Genomic DNA, 20,501 nt, shown 5'->3' with positions numbered 1-20,501 from the left:
AGGCGCTTGAATGCCCCCTAGACGCACGGCTTTTTGAGATAGAGAATTTCCATGCGTCCATGGTCGCTCATTTGCATACTCTCTGATCACCTTGGCTTAGTTTATTGTCTGTGTGTGCCACAGCTTTTGCTACCAAGCCTCAGTAGGGGGCAGTTGCAAGTGCAAAGCTAAACCGCACCTATCTTCTATGCACAGTAGTAGCCAACTCCCTCTACAACCCACAGCATTCTGTCACTATATGTAGAGAGGTCCAGGGGACAGCGAAATACCTCATTTGAAGCATAGCTAGTTGTCTTTCTCCATAATGAGCTTTGAAATCCCTAGGTCAAGATGCGTATATTTAGGGAGCATTCAAGCACACCTGCAGCCCCTGCCTTGGATTTGACACTTCTTTAATAGCCACTGCGACTTCCCAGATGCTTGAATGCTTCTTGTAACCATATTTTACGAGAGAAAATACTCTCCATCTTCAACGCGCCAGGAGCTCAACAACTCCTTGTCTCTTTGTCTTGTCACGCATGTTGGCGCTCATGTGTCCTTTAGGAATCTTAGCTCCATATTGCTCCTACCCGACCCAAGTTCAAAAACATCTGAGAAAAAATTCGCCCTCACCGATCTAAAGTTTGCGTTTCAAAGTCCACATTATTTTCTCCTCCTTCAACATTGCATCTCGGAAAGCGCCCGACAAAGAAACAGCTGCGAAATTTCAAATTCTTTCTATCAAGATACCAACACTTCACCTTTGTTTGGTCCCTAGGTCCTGTCAATCTCATGTCATAGCATCTGGACCTAATGCGGAGAAAATTCAGCAAGAGAAAGCTTAAGACATCTCTCTAGTCCACGAAGCTAGCAAATGACATTATGTGTGGCGTCGCAACCTCAATCGATATATAAACGCAAACGCCAGCTCCCTACCATACAGCAGCCAGAAGCCACGAAACGGGTTGGTGGTGTAGTGGTAACATGTGCCGCGGCTACAGTCGCTCCCGCGGTAAGTCTCAGGTTCGATTCCTGGCCGACCTACTATCTGGAAACTTTTTGTCTGGCCTCTTTTTGCTTGGGGTGTGTCGGGAGGTTTGGTAGCGAAGCACGGTTGGAGGGTGATCTGACGGATTTGACGGCTGGTACCGTGGTTTGGGTGCGGCTTTTTGCGACTCGAGGAGTCATTGATTGAAAATTGAAAGGCTGCGGGCTTGCTGATGGACATCCATTTTCCAAAGCACACAGAAGTATGCGGCGAGTGATGAAGCCCAGTTGAGAACAACCCAAACATCATGTGCAAAATTAGGTGTCCAAAAATGGGATACGTCGGAATCAGTCGAATCGCCAAACGACCAAGTCCAAACCATGACTATAGGGAGTATTCGAGCATTCCGTCTTGGAGTTGACACTTATTTCGCGACCCACCGTGATGCTCTCGCTCGTCGATGCTCAGGAGAAGCGGGCAACTCAAAATTTCTCGAGTTGAGTGTTTTGGCTTAAAACGACCGATTGTTGCTTGGATCATAGCCCAATGGAAGGTAATCGCGTGGTGTCGTCCACTTGTATTTGCCGACTGAGATGTTCAGAGGAAGTAACTACAGGCGCGACGAAATACACCTAACAGTTTTTAGTCTTTGGAAAGGGGACGAAGAGGCAGACACAATGTTTAAAATCCATTTATTTCTCGTCGTTTTCGGAAGAAGCATGTTCAGAAAGAGAGATGGAAATCTGAAATCCCAAGTCGTACATTGGGAATGGGTAAATGGATTTTCAGAATTGCGAGAGAACATCCTTGGCTCCGCGCGAGTTGCCAAATCGGGTAATTTCGCTTGCTTCAAAGTCTACACGAGGCGGACGACGGGCGCGCTCAAAGGACCGACGCCGACGCACGGTCGCGCAGTATCCAGTCAGACTCAATCAGCGGCACATCTGGGCCAAAAGTTCAAACATGGACATTCAAGACACTTCAGTACTATATAATTACATCGCTCCAGTTCCCCTCCAACACAGCGGCGCCATAGTCTAAGGGCTGGGAGTGTACATGTAGAGGAAAACACGTCCTGCGGACATCCACCACTCCGGGTCCGCGGGGAGTTCTAGGTTCAAATCCTAGTCAGCCCACTGCCGCTATACTTTTTGCCTCGTTGTTTTGCTGCTTGGTACCGAGATCTGGTGTTGAGTGGTAGCGAGGGATCCGTGCGAGGATGCCGGGCCCGCGATTTGAGGGAGGTGGTGTAGGTGGATGTTGTGGGATGTCTTTTTGCAATGGTTAAGAGGTTTATGCTCGATGTGGGAGAGATGTGAGAGTGAAATCCTGAGAGTGAGGAATAAGCGTCCGACAATGACCTACTTTCAACCGACCTCATTCGATGAGGGCGTGAGCAAGTCAATGGTGAAGAAATACAATAAAGGCAATGTGATTCTGAAGCTCTCCTCTCATTGAACTCTAAGAATTAATTCAACTCAAGTTAGGAGGAAAGCATCGGAAAATCTTCCAGCTAGCCCCTTTCCGCAGACACACTTTGAATCTATCACAACCTCCCGCTGCAAAGTATCTTCACGGATGGGCAGCAGGCAAGGGAGCAAAGTACCTAGAGAAGAGAAAAGTCGAGTAGACGGGCAATCAAAGCTGCTTGCATGAGCCGAAGAAAGCAAGTAGGTACTGGTACATGTGCAACCGGTCAACGAAGCTTTCGACGTCCCATCTCAAAAGGGGCGTCACCTAGGTAGGTCAACCAAAGTCTGTACAACGACACTTCTCCCCCCACGCCCCGCATCCCGCATTGCCAGTGCCGGACAGAATGTGGAGTGCCCGGCTTGCCTGCCCTTTGCACACGTATACATACACCGGTCACCCAACACCACAACCACCACCAGCTCTCGAGGTACACGACAGCCCGCTATTGCTCCCGACGACCGCCTCTGCCCCTCTTGGTAGGCCGCTCTCAACACCAGCTGATCGCTCACAGACTGCCGTGCACACCGGTCAGAGAGCATTTGGACATTCTAGAAACAGTGTCTGGCCATACGGCGAGAACCCATCCACACCGTCGACGAGTTGGCTTGCGTTGCAACATTTTCGCATTGACTTTCTTTTTGCATGTATCAATCGCTCGCACTGCTTATCTCGACTTATTTTCTTTACCCCCAACTACCAATCCATGCATGTCGTTTGTATACAATCCAGCCCGCAGCGTCGTGAGCCGCGTTCCATGTGATGGTCCATTTTGCCTGCCAGATGGCCATCTCGCCTGCCGACCATCTCCCATGGCTGCCGCCACAATGACACGACGCCAACGCATGCCGCCGATCTGCGTTTGCGCTTCCCGTCTATTTTCGTGCGATGCCAGACATCATGTCAAAAGAACCACACACGTCCATCTCCTTCTGATTGCCGCATGCAATGTGATGTGTGCTGGGTTTACGGCGGCTCAGCTCAAAACTCGTTCTCGTCGGAACCGGCGACGATGACGTTGTTGACCTAAATTAAAGATGCCGCTCGTTAGCCTTGTTCGTTGCCAACCAACAGATTAAATTCCCAGAGTAAACAAGTGAAAAAGCGGTGAGCCAGCGCATCGAAGCTCTCTGCGAATGGGAAATCTACCCCGAACCCCTGGCGCCAGCGGACCGGCCGGGGATGCGGGGATGCTGATTTCCAGTCTGGCTGACCGTTTGCGGGGGCCCAACGGCATTCGGCAATCGCCCACGACTAGGGTGTGAAAAGAGAAAGGGACAGGGAGGGTGCTCGAGGCGAGGGAAGGTTATGCGCATCAAGGCAAGGAGAAAAGCAGGGTTTGCAGTGAGGAAGAGCGTGGGTAGAAGATTCGGGGCTCCGGCGTGGCTGCAGGGGAGAGAGCGGGGATTGGCGATTGGCGATTCGCTGTGAGGGAGATGTGCGTTTTGTGTGACCTTCGCGTGGGCAACGGAACGGGACGTTTGACGTTGGATTTTCCGCCGTGGTTGGCTGGCGCAGGCTGAATGTGATGACGATGCAGAGCACCGCGCAGCGACGGGTGGGAGAGCCGCATGTGACTGCAAAGAAAATTCAAGAGGAATGCTGACGTACCTTGAGGACCATGCGGCACAACTGCGTGGCAAGCAGAAGTTGTTGTCTCTTGGAAATCAGGGGGTCGATGACAAAGTGCTCGCGCATGTCTGCATTCAAATCGTCAGCTTTGCAAATTCAAGCATGTGTAAAAGTGACAAATCCGCAAAAGGATGGTGGTGTTGAAGAAAGGTGCGAGCCGCTGCATGTGCAACTCGGGCCTCGACTCCGTGTGCCCACGGTGTGTAATGTCGGGACGCCGTGCTGCAAGCCCCGTGCAGCCGCAAAAGAGCTGGCAGCATGGGATGCAGAATGCAACGACAGGGAGCGCGGACGAGTACAAGCAAGGAACAGAGGGCAAGCATGGATATATCTGAGTGGCGCAGCGGAAACGCAGGATGGCTTACCATTGCTGCCGGACTGCATGCAGTCAACACCTAACCGGGGGTTGGTCTCCTTGACCTGTCTGGACTTGATGGATGCAAGGGTTTCGATTGGGCTCAGGCCCGAGTTCTCTGCGAGTGCCATCGGAACAGAGTCGAGCGCATCAGCGAAAGCGCGCATGGCATATTGCTCAAGGCCAGGGCTCTGTTTTCGAGGTCAGCTGCAACACCAATTCCATGTTGAGCGCAAGTCGTACCTTGACAGCCGCGTCTTCAACAGCCAGTGAGCAAGCAATCTCGGCTGCACCACCTCCGTACACGACGCGGTTGTCCCTGACAAGGTTGCGGACGACGCACAGAGCATCGTGAAGGGACCGCTTCGCCTCATCAATGATCTAGGGCCTGTCAGCACTGCTCAGACATGGCGATGGAGCTTTTTTACCATCTTGTTGCTTCCTCTCAGGAAAGCCGTGACCGCCCTCGTGTTGGCACACTCCTCGACTACGAGCATCTTGTCTCTTGTCGTGCCAAAGGTCATCTCCCTGACAACACCAGCAGTTCCGAGCTTGTCGGCACTCAGATCCTCAAAGCGGGGGACTATCCTGCCGTTGGTGGCAATGGCAATGAGTTCGATTTCCGGACCACCGACCCACCTGACGGCGGGCAGGTTGTTGGTGAGAAGCATGTGGTTGGCCTCGTCATCAAAACCCCACTGGCAAATGGCAAGGTTGGCGCCCGTAGCCTTGATTTGCTCAATCATCTCCGTGAACTTCTCCGACTCGTACTTTTGCAGCCGCTTAAACTCTTCGACGTTGGTAATGTCCAGCTTGTGCTTGGTCTTGGGCTTCGGGGGCTCAAAGGCGCATGTCAAGATCGCAATCTTTGCATCCCGGACCTCCGAGGGCATCTGCGGGTGCGAAAAGTCCTTGTCGATGACGACGCCCTTGACAAGAGCAGAGTCCTCCAGTGCGCCACCGACCTTGGTGTCAACCTTGATGAGTTCGAAATCGACATCCTTACGCTCCAAATCGGCGACGGACAGGACAGCGTCCACGGCCATCTGGGCAAACTTGTCGTGAGCCTTGGAAACGATCTTGCTGCCTAAGCTCGTTTTGGCCACCTTGAAGAGGTTCTCGGTGTTGTCACGGGAGAAGGTGATTTCGTCGCTAATCTTGTCGAGTTCGGCCACGGCAACCTCGCAAGCAGCGTCGTAACCGTCTGCGATTCTGATGGGATGAATTCCCTTGTCGATTAGATCCAAGGCTTGCTCGAGCAGTGCACCGGCGAGGACGACAACGCCGGTTGTGCCATCTCCTATTTCGTCATCCTGGGATTTGGAAAGTTCGACCAAAAGCTTCGCGACGTGGTTGGTGATTTCCATCTGCGCAAGGAGAATCAGCAATGCATTGCCGCAGTATTGACCGTGTCCATACCTGGGACAGAATGGTGGCACCATCGTTGGTGACCGTAATGTCTCCGTCAGGGGAAATCAGAATCTTGTCCAAACCCCGCGGGCCCTGTCATCCATGAGCAAGCTGCTTTGCGAGCCATGTAATATTGTGCCCTACCAACGAGGTCTTGACAATGTTTGCGACTGTCCTGGCCGCGAGAATGTGCGACTTGACTGCATCCGTGCCGTGTTGTCTCTTCTTCTTGCCCTGGCTGTACTCTTGTTACCATGTGCCCGAAGTGAAGGTACGCATCGTATGCGCGGCAGTACATACTCGCGGACAATGATGAACGGTCTGCCCGACTCGTCCTTCATCACCTGGGCTATGTGCTGGCGTTAGCAACAGTCGGAAATAGGAGCGCCCTCATGAGGGTGTCGGTGATTCGCAAGTACCGTTCGACATGTCAAGCTCTGTATTTCCAGCTCAGTCAGTATAAGGTCTCTTCTTGCCATGCTGCCAGTAGTTTTGCAGGGGTTGGCGGTGTGCATGGGGAAGCTCGAATGGACGTACGCATCGCCATCTTGTCGTGAGTCGCCCAACACAATTAAAGTGAGAACCGGAATGCCCGAAGCTTCAGACGCGTCGATAAGGTGTCAAAATGCGTAAAAGCGCTCGGACAGCAGGAGGTTTAGGGGTTGGTTGGGGGGTGAGGTGGAACAAAAATCTCGGGGAACGTGAAGTCGACGCCCGTCAACTGCGCCCGCGACCCGATGACATAGCCCGGTGTTTAGCCGGTCGCCGCTTCCTTGGAGCGGGCGCGCTCAACCCACGAACCCACCAAGCTTCGACCGCGACAAACTCTCCACCCCAACATCGATTCGCATGCCTAACCGACAATAAAGCTTGCGCACGTCACGCATCTACTATACCACCCTAAGCATCCCTCATTGGACCTCTGCTGCGCGCGTCGCATTGCACAATGCCGCGTAAGTTGCCTGCTGGAGCGCGTTCATCCACTTGAGCTAATCACGCGCCTACAGCCGCCCTCTCCGAAGATGAAGCCTCAGCGTCCGAAACCGAGATCCCTTACAAGAATGTAGACAAGCAGGCCGCCAAGAAGGCTCACGTCGAAACTAAGGAGGAAGAAAATGATGAGCCACAAAACGATGAGGAAGGAGACGGAGAGGAGTATGCGATGCGAAACCCGGGTCACCGTTGCCTGTCATCGCAAGCTTCATACTGAGTTTTCTTGCAGGTTCAAGGTGGACAAGATCATGAGCCACACGTCGGATGACCGCGATGTAGGTCACCAAGCGATTCATGTTTCGTGCGCATGCTAACCGCTTTCAAGAAAATTGTCAAGTACGAAGTGAAGTGGGTCGGCTACCCCAAGATCAGTGATCGGACATGGGAGCCGAGAGACAACCTATGGGACGAGGATCTGGATTGTCCCATCGACCAACTCCAAGCGTACTGGGACAAGCACTGCGGGGGCATAGAGCCAAAATACATGACCAAGGCGGAGCGCGCAAAAGCCAAGAAAGAAGCAGGGCTGGATAGGAAGTCTGGCGAGACGCCCAAGACTGGAGCCGGACAGAATCGCAAACTCAGCCAGACCGGTACGCCAGCCACAACAGAAAAAGGCCGCCGGAAGAGTGGCCGGGGCAACCAGAGTTCGACGCCGCAGGATGAAGACCTGCCGGCAAAAAAGACGCTACAGCTCCCGTCTGGAAGCTGGGAGAAGGAGATTTCAAGCATTGACACGATTGAGGAAGAGCGGGATCAAAAGACTGGAAACATGACCCGTTACGCCTACGTTGAGTGGGTTGACCCAAAGAGGAGCCGATCCAAGCATTCATTGGCGCTCCTAAGGATCAAGTGCCCTATGAAGGTGAGCAAACCGCATCTATTACTAAGGATCCTGGCTGACTAAAGAGTAGATGCTTGATTACTATGAGCAGCATCTGTATGTGCCAAATGTCGTTCTTCTAAACTCAGACTAATGATGGCAGGGTGTTCAACCCACAAGAGCCCAACGGAGACGGCGACATGATGGTCGGGGTAGACAGCGACATGTTCATGGAAGACTAGGAGGGAACTCGGCGATGCGCAAATGCTCCCAGCCGGCGGGTCAGGCTCCTGTAGCCAGGAAGAATGGCCTACGTTGCGCAAGGAGATTGACACTTTGGGATGAATCTTGCTGGATTCTTTGCGAGTCTGCGCGGGCTCGCTGCACTCACATATCGTATTTATGTGGTGCCTGTTCGATGGGGGGGAATAGGTAGCATGGAGCACGGCGTGATTGGTCAAAACTCTCTCTGGCGGTAATATGTTTACTTCGACTCGACATTGTTCTCGAGGCCAAGGGTTCAAAAATGTCAGAATTCTTGGATCACACTTTTACCGTTCTCATAATCTTGAGTACCCCGCTCGGCTTTTGCAGTGGATCAGTTTGAGATGTGCACTCACAGTGAGTTGCAAAAGAAATGGCAATCTAAAAGCAATGCGGGTTGCTTGAATGCTCCTTGTAGTTGTGTTATTATTAGGTGGACTTGGTCGTTACCTTTGGCAAGCTGACCTCAAGCGCCCTAATTGCAAAGTCAGATGTGTATACAGGGAGTGATCAAACACCTTGCTCCTTAAGCCCGTGAAAGAATAACGCAAGCCTACAGGGAGTGATCAAACACCTTGCTCCCTAAAGACTTGGGAATTCAAGCCCGTCAAAGAATAGTGCAAGCCTACAGGGAGCATTCAAGCACCCCATACCGCCTTGGAGTTTCCTTTTGTAACCCGCTGGACAATGCAAAAAACGGTCACATAAACAGTGCCATCTACTCGTGCTGCCACTGACCAACAGGAGCATCCGGACAGACGGGTCCGTGAGCCCGTGCCGGGATAGTTTTTCCGATCCGACGCACGGGCCCAGACGCGCAAACCTAGAAAACTCCAACCTCTGTCGCGTGTTCTTCAACACTTCCCTCTCCACATACCAACTTTTGAATTCAGAACGGCTACCGAAGACTCGCACCTTGAATGAAAGGGCTGTGTCTTTGAAGTTCCTTGCCTTTCTCTGGTTACACAAGCAAGCTCACTGTACAGCGACGACGTCATCTCCGTCTACTCAGGTATGTCAACTCTTTTTTCCACTTCCACACTACACCCTTATGAGGAGACAACAATGCATTTCACAGACCTGTTCAGAGCAAGGTGTTGAGATCAATTTCCAGAAATGGAAGGTGTTCTTAACATTTCATGCTGATGCCGCTTGGAGACCTTCTGAATTTTCAAAATCATTCCCGTTATTCTGTCTATAACTGGGTATTCAGTAAGCTAACTGATTGGCAAGGTTCTGGCACTTACGAATTTTTGGACTTGGCAAGACCTCTTGCAAATCGACGGCGTTTTGTCAGCCTCAGAGCATGACGGCAAGCCCGTCTGGACCTTCGCCTTTGAGGATCCAAATGTGGACGTCGCTCTTTGTGCGTGATGGATGTTCAACTCCAAAAGCCCTCTGGGCCTGCTTTGTTCACCAAGCATGGCGTCCTAGCCTCAGCAACAATAATAGAATTTTTCTTCAAAGAATACGCCATGTGTTGTTTGGCTGTGGTCAATGGCCAATGTTTTAAGTACCTGGATAATGTCGATGTTGATTTCTGCTCTTGATTCAGAATTTTTCCCTCCTTCCAAACTCAAAAGATTCATCGCGTGGTTGTTGATCAACACGTCCGTTCTTTACTTCGTTGTTGATCAACGCCTTCGTCTTGGTGATTACTACGTTTCAGCATCTTACATATTTTTTTACATACCTTTCCAGCAGAGATGGCGCAGGAGTCTCGACCTAGTGACACCTCGGACAATCTCGATGACTTGTTTCAGGATTGGCCGGCCGATGTGCCATTTTCTAACTTCGATACATCCTTTCTTTACGACATTCAAGAAAATCCGTCGAATGATCTCGTCTCTTTGCCGTCAGGAGACACGTCTGGCCTGTATCAGCCGCAACACTTACAAGTCACTATTCCAGAGGCCACAGCTAGTGTCGATAGCGCCAATCCCATTGCAACCCAGACCATTTCGGAACCAATCTATGATCCAAGCCTTCTTGACGACTTCGTTGGTATCGTTGATGACAACTTACCTCTGACATACGGTACAAGACAAACGCAAGCGGCTGAACCACCCCAAAGCCAATATCTCACAGCAGTCCCAGGAGCTTTGGACCCCTTCGGACTCGACAACACTTTCTATGAGCAGCCCACTTCTACGTGGGGGGAACTAAACATACAAAGCCAGCAGACAGCCCCCTACTATGCTCCTCCCACGGTTCACGCTCCTGTCGCCTCCAGCCAGGCGAATGCACCTCCCACAATCCAAACAGTCCAGGCACTTCAGTCACGTCCTCGCCTCAACAGCCCGGACTTTGCGGCTTCTACAGTCCACGCTCCTGTCGCGCCGAGCCAAGCGGCTTTACTTCCTCCCAGAAGTCAGGCTGTCCAGGCCCTTCAGTCACGTACTCGCCTCGACAGCCCCGAGTTTACCGCTCCAATCAACATTGCCGACTACAAACTCGAGCGACCAGAGCACGATTCGAAGCATTCGTGGGTCCGCATCAACAAGACTACCATGGGCTTGACGAAGCGATCTGGCAAAATCAACACGTACGACCCAGAAAAAATGTACGAGACCTTTGCTCACCCCCAGGGCCCGTGGCAGAGTACATCCTTCCAGTTCATGTATGCGCCCCACGGCGAACTGAGCATGCCCACCTACTCGGTGGAACAGATCAAGCAATTCATCTACGAGCACCCTGTCAGCGCCGACTGCAAGCTCCGTCTCTGGATCCAAAAGTGTGCAGCTGACTCGGCCAGACGCTATCCAACGAGCACGCTCAATCGTTGCCGCTTCGCCAATTGCCCCGTCCGCGACGTGCTTGGGAACGACGGCACCATGATCGCCGGTCACTACCGCGTCTGCGTCGACGAGAAGTCGTTCAAACACGACCAGCGCGTCGACCCCTACAAGACGACGGCCTACTTCCACCTGTACTGCTTCGAGAAGTTTCTGGACCTCCCGGACGTGTGCCGCCTGCCAAACGTCGAGGTGCGGGCTGACCTGCGCCAGTTCCAGAGCGAGCCCAAGTCCAAATTCAACGCATCTCTCGCGGGCGAGAGAGCGGGCGCCATCGCCGAGCGCTTCATCGAATCGTGTCGCCGCCAAAAGACTGACGCAACAACAGGCCGCCCTCTCGTCAGATATCTCGGCGACTACCGCGTCTACCCGCAGCACCGCGGCAACGGCTGGTACGAAGACACGCTCAGCTACCACATGATCAAGGACAAGGAGGCCAACCGCGCCGCCTCGTCCAAGCACGCCCTCGCCGCGCGCGCCCAAAAGTTCTCCCAGATCCAGCACAACCTCGGCAACCTCGACCTGTTTGCGCGCGCCAAGCTGGCGGAGCGCAAGCCCGCGAAGCAGCCCGTCCAGCGCAAGAAGCGCAGCAGGGCTGCTGCTCTCGAAGAGGGCTACGACAGCGATGATAGCGAGGTCTTTACGCCGCCCCGCCGCCGGCGTCGCGGGTCTGAGAATACTACTTCGTCCGCGTACGCGGCGCCTGCTGCCCTGCCACACGTTGTCACGCCGTCGCAGCAGCCGGCTTTCAACTCTGCTCAGCCCATCAGTCAGAATGTTGTTCAGTCCATGCAAGCGGCCCAGCACCCGCAAACGCAGCCGCTTGCCCCATTGTACCCAGACTTCTTTGCCTCGCCCAGCACGTACACTGCGCCACCGCAGCAGCAGAATCAGCAGCAGCAACAACAGAGTCAATCCATGTACCCCACGGACTTCGACGACCTGTTCCAAGACTGACCGAAACCGTGACCATGAGACCGGTTGGTCTAGACGCTTCTTCCTCTGTTCTGGTTCTTTGATCGTAGAACGCCTCCTTCGAAGCGTTTTGGGCCAGTCTTTGCTCTTTGCACGTTTTGTGTTTTTCTTTGGCATAGCGATGGCGGCGTTCGAGGCGCAATCGAGGCGTTGGGTGAAAGAGCTTTGGACCATTTGGCCTTTCGCGTCGGATTTACTAGAGTGAAAAAAAGGTCCCTCTCTGCATTCCAACGGCGTTGGAGGTGGCGTTACATTTGTTTGTCTCTTCCTTGGTATTGGTTTTGGTTTGAGAGATACCCACTGTTCAATCTGAGACCTTCTGCACATCATTGATGTCTATTTGATCTTCTACCCTTCGGAAGCGTCTTTGACAAAAACAAAGAACTTGACCTCCGCATCTTGATTATTGATATCTTCATGATGATGCTTTCAACATACCAAATGCACCACCACAGTATGTCGCAGTTTCGCAAAAGAGACGGCAATTCCAACTCCGCGGCGGGGTGTTTGAATGCTCACCTGTATGTAGATATCCTCTCACGAGCTCAGAAATCCAAGTCCTTAGGGAATGAGCAAGGCATTCATCTGATAACTCCCTGTATACACACAATCACACATATCTTGACTTCACATTTAGCCAAGACCGTTGTAAATGCATCAGGTCAACTCGGCCAATTCACCAAGTCCAAAAACACAACTACAAGAAGCAGTCAAGCATCCCGCACGATCGCCTTGGAGTAGTTGCCATCGCTTTGGTGACCACTGTGTAAGATAGGTCTTGATGTGTTTTGCGATGTAAGCTCAGCCGCGTGCTTTCATGAAGTAGTTCTCTTTAACGTTTCTGTACTGTGTTTACATAACCAAGATCACCTGCCCAACACTGATACTGGCTGCCTGCTTATCTTCCTGCTGTCCCTATGGCGAATCAGTAAAATTTTTGGAAAATCACTCCTTAGCAGCGTCGCAGCGATGGATTTGCTCCTGTCGCGCCGGAAGTTCATGGCCTTGTGACACAGGCGCGAGCGGACTGTATGCCAAAAGGACTGCACATGAAAAGGCAGTGTGCATGTCTGTCAAAGGCTCCTCCGGCCGAGTTGGAAAAGCAGGGACACTCCGTCGACAATTGCTACGGGGAGGCTAGGAGATGGGAGCATAAATGCTGATAGGACCTTGGCACAGGAAAATCTGGAGTGCGAAGAATCATTGTTGAGAAATAAACAGGATATTGACAGGCAGTAGTGAAACGAGTAAAGTGGAATCACTGTGAAGGAACGTTTGGCGGAGGGAGTACAGCTCTACGTTTGGGTTGATGAGTCTGCTCCGAAGGCGGAAGCACGGGCGCTGGGCCAGTCGACTACGGACGTGATAAGTTGGGCATGCTAGGAGTGGAAAGCCGGAAGCCTTGACTGGCTTGCTGAGGTTGCTAATGCGAGGACCTTGGCCGAGCACTGCATGGACACAAGCGTCGCGGCGGTCTGGGTTCCGATAAAGATCAGTTGGAATAGCACAAGCAAAACCTAACCGAGTCAGAGTAGGCTGCGGGTTACGTGAGGTAGTCGTGCAATTCGTTCCACATTGACGGAGCAGCATGTGAACAGCTTGAAAGGGCCCTTTTTTTCATTTCAATGCACCTCATGACTTGCGGGGGAAAAAGGAAACCCAGGTCCACGCAAAAAACCCCATATTGTTTACCCCGAAACTAGAAAAAGTTCAGGGAAGCCCCCCCACCACCGCAGACACAGTCTACGACCATAACTTTTCGTCTCTCCCAACGTCGTCTTCTCCCTCATCAATCCATGTCCCATGACGAAACGACGACCGACCACCGACCACGAATTGCCATGTACCATGCATGCGAGAGAAAGGCGCTCGACAAGGCGCCCAAGAAACAACAAGAGCGGTTGTAAAGCAAACCGAATTTACCGGTTGGACTTGGCGACACGCTCGAGCTCGTCCTTCTTCTTGATGGCGTACGAGTTGCTGCTGCCCTTGGCGGCGTTGATGAGCTCCTCAGCAAGGCACTCGGCGATCGACTTGATGTTGCGGAACGAGGCCTCACGGGCACCGATGGTGAGGAGGGCAATGGCCTGGTTGACGCGGCGGAGGGGCGAAACATCGACGGCCTGGCGACGGACGGTACCGGCGGAACCAATGCGGGTCGAGTCTTCGCGGGGACCGCAGTTGACGATGGCGTCGACGGCGACCTGGATGGGGTTCTGGTCGGTCATGATGTGGATCTGTAGGTTTGCTGTTAGGCTCGAGTTCTATATTTTTTCCGAACACGGCACCGCGAGTGCAGTCATTGTCGCGTTTTCGCGCGCATTCGTCCCGGAATTGTTCTGGGTACATACGATCTCAAAAGCGTGGGCAACAATGCGGACGGCCATGAGCTTCTTGCCGTTGTTGCGGCCGTTCATCATCAGAGAGTTGGTCAGACGCTCAATGATGGGGCACTGCGCCTTGCGGAAGCGCTTGACGGCATAGCGACCAGCCGAGTGAGGGAGGTAGACGGGAGTGCGGATCTGGATGTAGTCGCTGCAAATCCGTCAGCTTCATGGCCTCGGTTTCGATGTAGCATCCATGGCCATGTCCCTCTGTCCATCGCCTGGCCCAAAGCGCCAATCCTTCCAATTTTTTTTTGCCGCTTGTGCTTGCGATTGTGCAGAAAAGAGAGGGAAAGAAGCGTACGTCAAGGAGATGTCCCTGATCTCGACATCCTCGAAGCTCCACTTGTTGAACAGCTTGATGCTGCCAATCTCCTCGGTGACGTCCTTGGGAAGGACGGGGTAGCCGGTGGGGCTCTCGACCTCGATTTCGCCCTCAGACATATTGACCAGGTGTGCGACGACGTGGGTGGGTTGATTGAGCGAGGATAAAGTCGTCTATCGCGGTCGTCGGTGGGGTGTGGTTGTTGTCGCCGGTACTGTCGAGAGATAATTTGAGAGTGGCCCCGATGGGCCGCTGAGTGTGCGCACAGGCCACCAGTCGCTTAGAGAAGCACGTGACACGAGCCACGACGACCTCCGCCAAAGGACTCTACATGTACCAATTCAACATCAACAGTTGCTATATTTAATAATGAGCTGGTCATGTCGATTAAGCAACCGACTAGATGGCTCAGAAACAATACGACAAGATTCAAAGACAAGCCATGGGCAAACGCGTCCTCAAGAGCACAGACACATCCGACGACGACTATCAAATTGACACAGTCTGGTACTCTGCATATGCCAAACCAACAATCTCAACAGCTCCCCTATGTGAAATAGGCCTATTGCGTCTCACTGAGCAGCAGTCAAAATCAACCACGATTGAGATGGGCAAGAACCATAATTCAAGTCTTTAAAACACGTCCTCAAGAACACAGACACGTCCAAGACAACCATCTGGCCATCTATTTGCCTCTTCCGTATGCTTACAACAGAGTCCTCTGATAGATGTCGACTCTTAATGCATCTGGATGTACTTTCAAAAAATGGTATTATGCGACGTCTACTGTGCTCCACCTAAAACCACCTCTTCCAATGCCTCGCCCAAATCCGTATATGTGATCTTGACAGCACCACTCTTCGCAGCTCTCTTCCACGCAGCCACCATCTCAGCGCGTCCAACCCTAACCACCCATCCCGACGCCGTGAGCATATCCAAAAACACATCCTCGCTCCTCCCTCTACCCACAACTCCCTCAGCCTTCAACAACCGCTCCACCCACTCCCTACCAACCTCTCCCCTCTTACCCACCCTCTCCACCACATCTTCAAGCCTGACAGCGCCCCTCTCGCGCAACCCCTCCCTCACAACCCGCACCGCCTCGCGCTGGACCCTCAGCTCGTCCTCCCTGGCCCTCCTCTCTCGCTCCCTGCGCTCCTCTCTCTCCCGCCTCGCCTTCTCCTCCAGCTGCGCCTCCGCAACCGCTCGCCTCCTCTTCTCTTCAAACGCCTCCGCCTCGCGCTCCTCCGCCCCCTCGGCATCCCGCGCTCGCTGCGCTTCGCCCTGCGCCCGCATGAACTCGTGGTATGCGCGTCGCTGGTCGCGCCTTGCTATCGACCGCGCCTTCTTCGCGCCGACCTGCCGTGAGGCGCGCGCGGCAGCGGCGGCGGCGGCGGCGTTGCCGTTTGCGTTTGCCGGGCCAGCTTGAGCGTGCTGGTCTTGCGGCGCGACATGGTCGTCGTCGTCGTCGTCGCCGTCTTCGACACCAGCGTTGAAAGGATTGTGTTGGGCGCCAACGGCCGCTTCGGCGGCAGCATCCTCCGCCTCAACATCTGCGGCGTCTTCGGCCTCCAGGAAGTCGTCTTGCAGCGCGTCCGGATCGGCGACGGCGTTGTCGTGGTCGTCTAGCCCACCAGCTCCCGTGGCGATGTATCTCTCGGCATGCCGCGCGCCGCGCGCCTCGAAGATTTGCGGCGCGAAGTAGAGGAAGATGACGAGGCAGGCCGTGTGGACGAGGTCTTGGAGGAGCGGCGTGCCGGGCGTGGTGAAGGGGAGCAGGCGGTTGAGGACGGCCTGGATGGCTCGCAGCGGGTTCATCATCTTGGGCGACGTGCAGGTGTGCGGTGCCTCATGTCCCGGGAAGAGGTAGGATTGGGATTGAGGCCAGAGAGAAACCGGGGCGCATGTTTGGTCTTGGATGCGCTGGCAATGGTGCTGTTTGCCCGGCAGAAATCATGTCCCGCGAGGTAAATGTTCGGCCGGTGACGTCTGGCCGGCCATGACTTTGTCCCACAACTGCGGACTACATGTACCTTAAGGTTCCTGCCTCCAAGCTGTTGGCATTTAGCGCCTGCTTTGCAAAGGCTATGGAAAATAAGAGAGGAGAGTTTTTATTAGCCTCAGATCGATCCAGAGACCTTGTCGGTTCCATAGATGATACCAAAAAGGCTCCGACGCTTTTTGTATCACTCCGCTCGAAATGCTTCAAAACAAAATCAAGAAACACCACCATGCCAACCATGTCTAATAGTTTGAGACAGCTCCTCTTGCTTTCAAATGGCTCTTGATCTATCATCAACTCTCCTTCCAGATCTAGTTCTCTTGAGCCTCCGGCTGCGCCTTGTTCTTGTTCTTTTGCTTCTGCTTCTGCTGCTTCTGCTTATCACCACCCTTCTTCGCCTTATTCTCGACCTCGTCCGCCTTCTCCTCCGCCTCCCCACCTTTCTCAACCGCCGCCTCCTCACTCGCATCCTCAGCAAACAGCTTCTCCATAGCGGGGACAAAGTACTCGAGCTCGGCAAACTCGCCCATCTTGATCCTCATGAGGTCGCTCGCAAAGCCGACGCGCATGTCGCCGCCGATAATAATCTTGGTCGAGGAGGGGTCGTCCGGGTCGGCCGCCCTGGCAATCTCCTTGGGGAGCACGAGGCCGCCGGCGGCTTTGACCATTTCCACGTATCCGGCTTGCGGTAGTTTTCGGGGTTTGGTGTTCACGGCCGGCGCGACGAAGCCGTCCATGGCGTCGAGGTCGCCGAAGAAGTCGTTGGCTTCGGGCGGCACGTCGTATGCTTCTGGGTCGACGTCCATGGCGTCTTCATCGTGCTCTTCCGTGGTGGCGGCGACGACATTGTCGCTGGGCTCTTCAACGATGGGCTCGTCGGCGATGGGCTCGCCGTCATTTTCTCTCGGCTCGCGCACCATGACCGGCAGCTTCTGGTAGCGCTGGCTAAAGTGCGTGAGGAGGACGCACTTGGCGCGCATGCGGGCGCCCACTCCCAACGCCTCGCTGGTCGTCGAGTGCCTCTTCGCCTTGGCGTCTTTAATCAGCCCGTCCTCAAAGGTAGCCTCGTGGATCAAGAGCGTCGAATGCATTCCGATTGCAGGAAACTTGACATAGTCCGGACGGCAGTCGCCGCTGTACGACACCTTGAACGGTTTGCTGCCATAGTACGAGTGATCCACGCGGGTAGACTCCGGCCACGTCAAGCTGACTGCTTGCGCGTTTTGGCAATGCCGGACGAAGCAGGTTTGGATATCTTGGAGGCCAAAAAGATGTTCATATCGGGACTTCGGAACCAGTGGCATCACTCCCCCTGAAGACTTCTCAGCTACCAGTTCAAGCTCGCCACCGCGGGCAAAGACTGGCCAGGTCTGAGAGTATCCAAAGTCCTCGACGCCGGAATACTCCCGGAACCAGTCATGCAATGGTTTGGAAGCAACCAGTCCCAGGCGCCGGGAAGCTATGGCGTTCGCTGGGTATTTGATGGCGTCACTCAGCGCCTTTCGAAAGTTATTATTTGATCGCTGGCCTTTGTGGACGACATTGTACCATGCTTTGACCACGGAGATTGTTCCAAGAATGTGGTCAGCGTGCGAATGACTGAGATAAATCAGGCGAAGTTCGTCCATGACCTCCAAGAACTCCGAGGGACTAAAGGCACGCTGCAGCTGGCCAAGGGTGCCTTCTCCGCAGTCCAAGAGGTAGGACCCGTATCCAGGCACGCGGATCAAGGTCGCGGAAACGTTGCGATACAATGAGGGCAAGGCGGATCCAGTTCCCAAAGGAATCACTTCGGCTTCGGGGCAGGGCATTTTCTCCCACCACTCCCTAAGCTCCGACGCAGACTCTGCTATTTTTGATTTAGCTTTACTTGAGGCCTCGATGACATCGCCGTTGAGTTTTTGCAAGGCTACTTCTGGGTTGAATGCAGGACCATTATTGTTTGGATTAACTTCGTGGAGTTTGAATGTCGGCTTCAGCAAGTACTCGTCGCAAAGCTTTATTGGCTCCGCATTGCCCGGTAGAGTAATCGATTTTTCTCGCTTCGGGCTCCCAACCCCAGATTGTGTCAAGATTGGAGTGCCTTCGAATGGCACTCTGAACCTCTTTTCGTCTGCCTTTGACAGTCGAAGTAAAGATCCGGCGCTTTTCTTGAACATGATTGGATTGGAGCTTAGGTCCTGCGAAGATACAAGGTGCTTTACGTCTGGAAGAGACTCCATGAACGACTTCAGTGCCGGGTCAGAGGCTACATTTGGACCGAGAATCCAGACGATGAGCTTTAGGTTGTCCTTGATCTCGGGCATCTGCCACTCGCTGCGGCTGATGAGCGGACCGACATAGTCAGCGGTGGGCAGATCGATGACTCCAAAAGCCAAGCCCACGCGCGTCGGTCCAATAACCATCTCGGGTGTTATCGTTTCGCCACTCTCCAGTTGGATGGACTGGCCTTGCGCGAGAACACCACGAATTTTGCCTTTTGGTACCTTCAGTTCTTCTGCTTTGGCCTTGTCAAACTTGCCTCGCATGTCGCAAGTCTTGATCAGGTACGAGACTGCCTGAGGGGCGCGCTCGACATCAGGCAGCCATTTGACCTGAGTTGCTGGCCACGGTTCTCGGACCAACACGACGGGGTCCTGAGGGGCAGCAGACCAGTCAAAAGGTTCGACCTTGTCACTGCCGGGAGCCCGCCAAAAGACTTTGGCTGGAAGTTTGACCTCGGACAATTTGCTTTCAAAAAAGGCATCCTTACTCCAAGTGGAATTGAACATGTCTGTGACCACTTTCCGGGCAACCTGATCTACAGTCTGCTTTGGATCTGACGGAGGGGATTCTGGACTCTTCGGTGGGGATGTCTGGACGTCATTCATCTCATCGTGACTCCTCTTCCTGCGCCTGGAAGTGGAGGATGCAGGTGACGACTGCTTGTCTTGGGGCGAAATCGACATGGGGTATAATTTGAGGTTATCGTCGGCAAACGTATGGAGGATCTCCTGGTCCTCTCCTCTGGGTGGATCGTCCCTAATCTCCAAAGTATTCAACGGCATCCCTCTCTTGAAAATGATCCTCCGGGTGGTGGCAATGGTGTAATTGAGATTCGGCGGCCCAAACACGTTCAATGTGATTTTCTCCAAGTTTTTGCTGTTCTTGTCCTGATTGCTCGCAATCACCTGGTCGGCCTTTGTGAGAGCCATGCCGAGCAGTCCTCCCAGATTCCTCCATTCAGAGCGGCCGGTCAAGAAGAAGTCGTGCGTCTTGACCAGGCGTACACCCAGCTCGTTCATTGTCCGCTGCACAGCCTCGCCCATGTTTCCAATCATATATTGCTTGTCATCGCAATTCAACACCACCACGGTGCTCGGTGTGTCCGCCGTCGGCGTCGAGACTACCCTCAAGGTCGCCTGCATACCGTCGCGTTGGTGTGACCGAGAGTTGTTGCTGTATCGTGTGATGGGAAGGTGCGTTTTGAAAATTATGAATGGAGGTACCGAGTCTTGTGGTTCTTCGGCGGGTTCAGCGGCGGATGGCTGGTTGATGAGCATTAGCTAACTCTCGGGGAAGGAATGACTCAGAGTGACTTACTTGTTGCCCTTGTGAGCCTTCACGAGGATTATTAAGGGGCTGAGCAATGACAGAGGCCAGTACAGAGCGCGTTGAAGGCGTTGACGCAAAGGTTCGATGTTGGCGGAGCACCCAGACTGGACGGCGGATAGGCGCAGAGGCTCTCACATTCGCGAGAGAGCGTGCGGCTTTGAAATTCAGAGCCGCCGCTAAAACGCGACGTTCTGTGAGGCCCGCTATTTTGGCGACCAGGAAAACAGGAAAGCGCAGGACTGTGGACGTAGAGCGGCGTTGACAGAAGCGCAGTCGCGTGGTGAAGCTTTCCCGCGAATTATTTCGACCGCATCCCAGTACAACGGGGCAACTTCGGCCGTCGTGCTAGATAGCACACAGGGCAAACTACGACCAGACAGAGGCAGGTAGTTAGTTAACCTTTTGACTATGCTCGGAGAACATTGAATTAACCAGATCGCAGTTGTGTCTCCGAAGCCTCGATTTCACCAAGGAGCTGACTTGACTACAGTAAAGTTCTGAACCGGACCAGA

General features: G+C 53.6%; 6 protein-coding genes and 1 non-coding gene across 7 annotated transcripts; 3 read left to right on the top strand and 4 right to left on the bottom strand.

Moving 5' to 3' along the window:
* The first annotated feature begins 941 nt into the window (after positions 1 to 941).
* Positions 942 to 1,023, top strand: BKA78DRAFT_t117. The gene has a single exon. It is a non-coding gene; the product is annotated as a tRNA-Cys (tRNA).
* Positions 1,024 to 3,890: 2,867 nt separating this feature from the next.
* On the bottom strand, positions 3,891 to 6,513 carry BKA78DRAFT_156171 (chaperonin Cpn60/TCP-1 family). The gene is made up of 9 exons (XM_066883020.1): positions 6,372 to 6,513; positions 6,254 to 6,271; positions 6,135 to 6,183; positions 5,979 to 6,072; positions 5,844 to 5,927; positions 4,853 to 5,791; positions 4,668 to 4,805; positions 4,435 to 4,615; positions 3,891 to 4,137 (listed from the first exon to the last, which is right to left on the bottom strand). Exons 1-9 carry the CDS (start codon positions 6,379 to 6,381, stop codon positions 4,028 to 4,030), a joined length of 1,623 nt encoding a protein of 540 aa, XP_066743732.1. The 5' UTR covers positions 6,382 to 6,513; the 3' UTR covers positions 3,891 to 4,027.
* A 130-nt stretch (positions 6,514 to 6,643) lies between these two features.
* BKA78DRAFT_317488 (uncharacterized protein) lies at positions 6,644 to 8,311 on the top strand. Its single transcript, XM_066888715.1, has 6 exons — positions 6,644 to 6,787; positions 6,842 to 6,989; positions 7,057 to 7,102; positions 7,153 to 7,692; positions 7,742 to 7,767; positions 7,814 to 8,311. Exons 1-6 carry the CDS (start codon positions 6,781 to 6,783, stop codon positions 7,890 to 7,892), a joined length of 846 nt encoding a protein of 281 aa, XP_066743731.1. The 5' UTR covers positions 6,644 to 6,780; the 3' UTR covers positions 7,893 to 8,311.
* A 2,976-nt stretch (positions 8,312 to 11,287) lies between these two features.
* Positions 11,288 to 12,167, top strand: BKA78DRAFT_317485 (uncharacterized protein; the record flags this gene model as incomplete). The annotated part of the gene is made up of 1 exon (XM_066888714.1): positions 11,288 to 12,167. A coding segment is annotated over exon 1 (550 nt), but the record flags the coding sequence as incomplete, so codon positions are not given.
* A 1,436-nt stretch (positions 12,168 to 13,603) lies between these two features.
* Positions 13,604 to 14,512, bottom strand: BKA78DRAFT_332112 (40S ribosomal protein uS7; the record flags this gene model as incomplete). Its single annotated transcript, XM_066889945.1, has 3 exons — positions 13,604 to 13,921; positions 14,036 to 14,219; positions 14,373 to 14,512. 3 exons carry the CDS (start codon positions 14,510 to 14,512, stop codon positions 13,604 to 13,606), a joined length of 642 nt encoding a protein of 213 aa, XP_066743729.1.
* Positions 14,513 to 15,176: 664 nt separating this feature from the next.
* On the bottom strand, positions 15,177 to 16,214 carry BKA78DRAFT_296708 (uncharacterized protein; the record flags this gene model as incomplete). Its single annotated transcript, XM_066886653.1, has 1 exon — positions 15,177 to 16,214. The coding sequence occupies one exon, from the start codon at positions 16,212 to 16,214 to the stop codon at positions 15,177 to 15,179; it is 1,038 nt and encodes a 345-aa protein (XP_066743728.1).
* A 960-nt stretch (positions 16,215 to 17,174) lies between these two features.
* BKA78DRAFT_268880 (uncharacterized protein) lies at positions 17,175 to 20,257 on the bottom strand (the record flags this gene model as incomplete). Its single annotated transcript, XM_066885499.1, has 2 exons — positions 19,978 to 20,257; positions 17,175 to 19,922 (listed from the first exon to the last, which is right to left on the bottom strand). A coding segment is annotated over exon 2 (2,628 nt), but the record flags the coding sequence as incomplete, so codon positions are not given.
* Positions 20,258 to 20,501: the final 244 nt, after the last annotated feature.

This window comes from Phyllosticta capitalensis (genome assembly GCF_038381095.1).
Source record: "Phyllosticta capitalensis strain CBS 128856 chromosome Unknown BKA78scaffold_6, whole genome shotgun sequence".
NCBI lineage: Eukaryota > Fungi > Ascomycota > Dothideomycetes > Botryosphaeriales > Phyllostictaceae > Phyllosticta > Phyllosticta capitalensis.
This window is presented reverse-complemented; position numbering and strand designations above follow the sequence as displayed.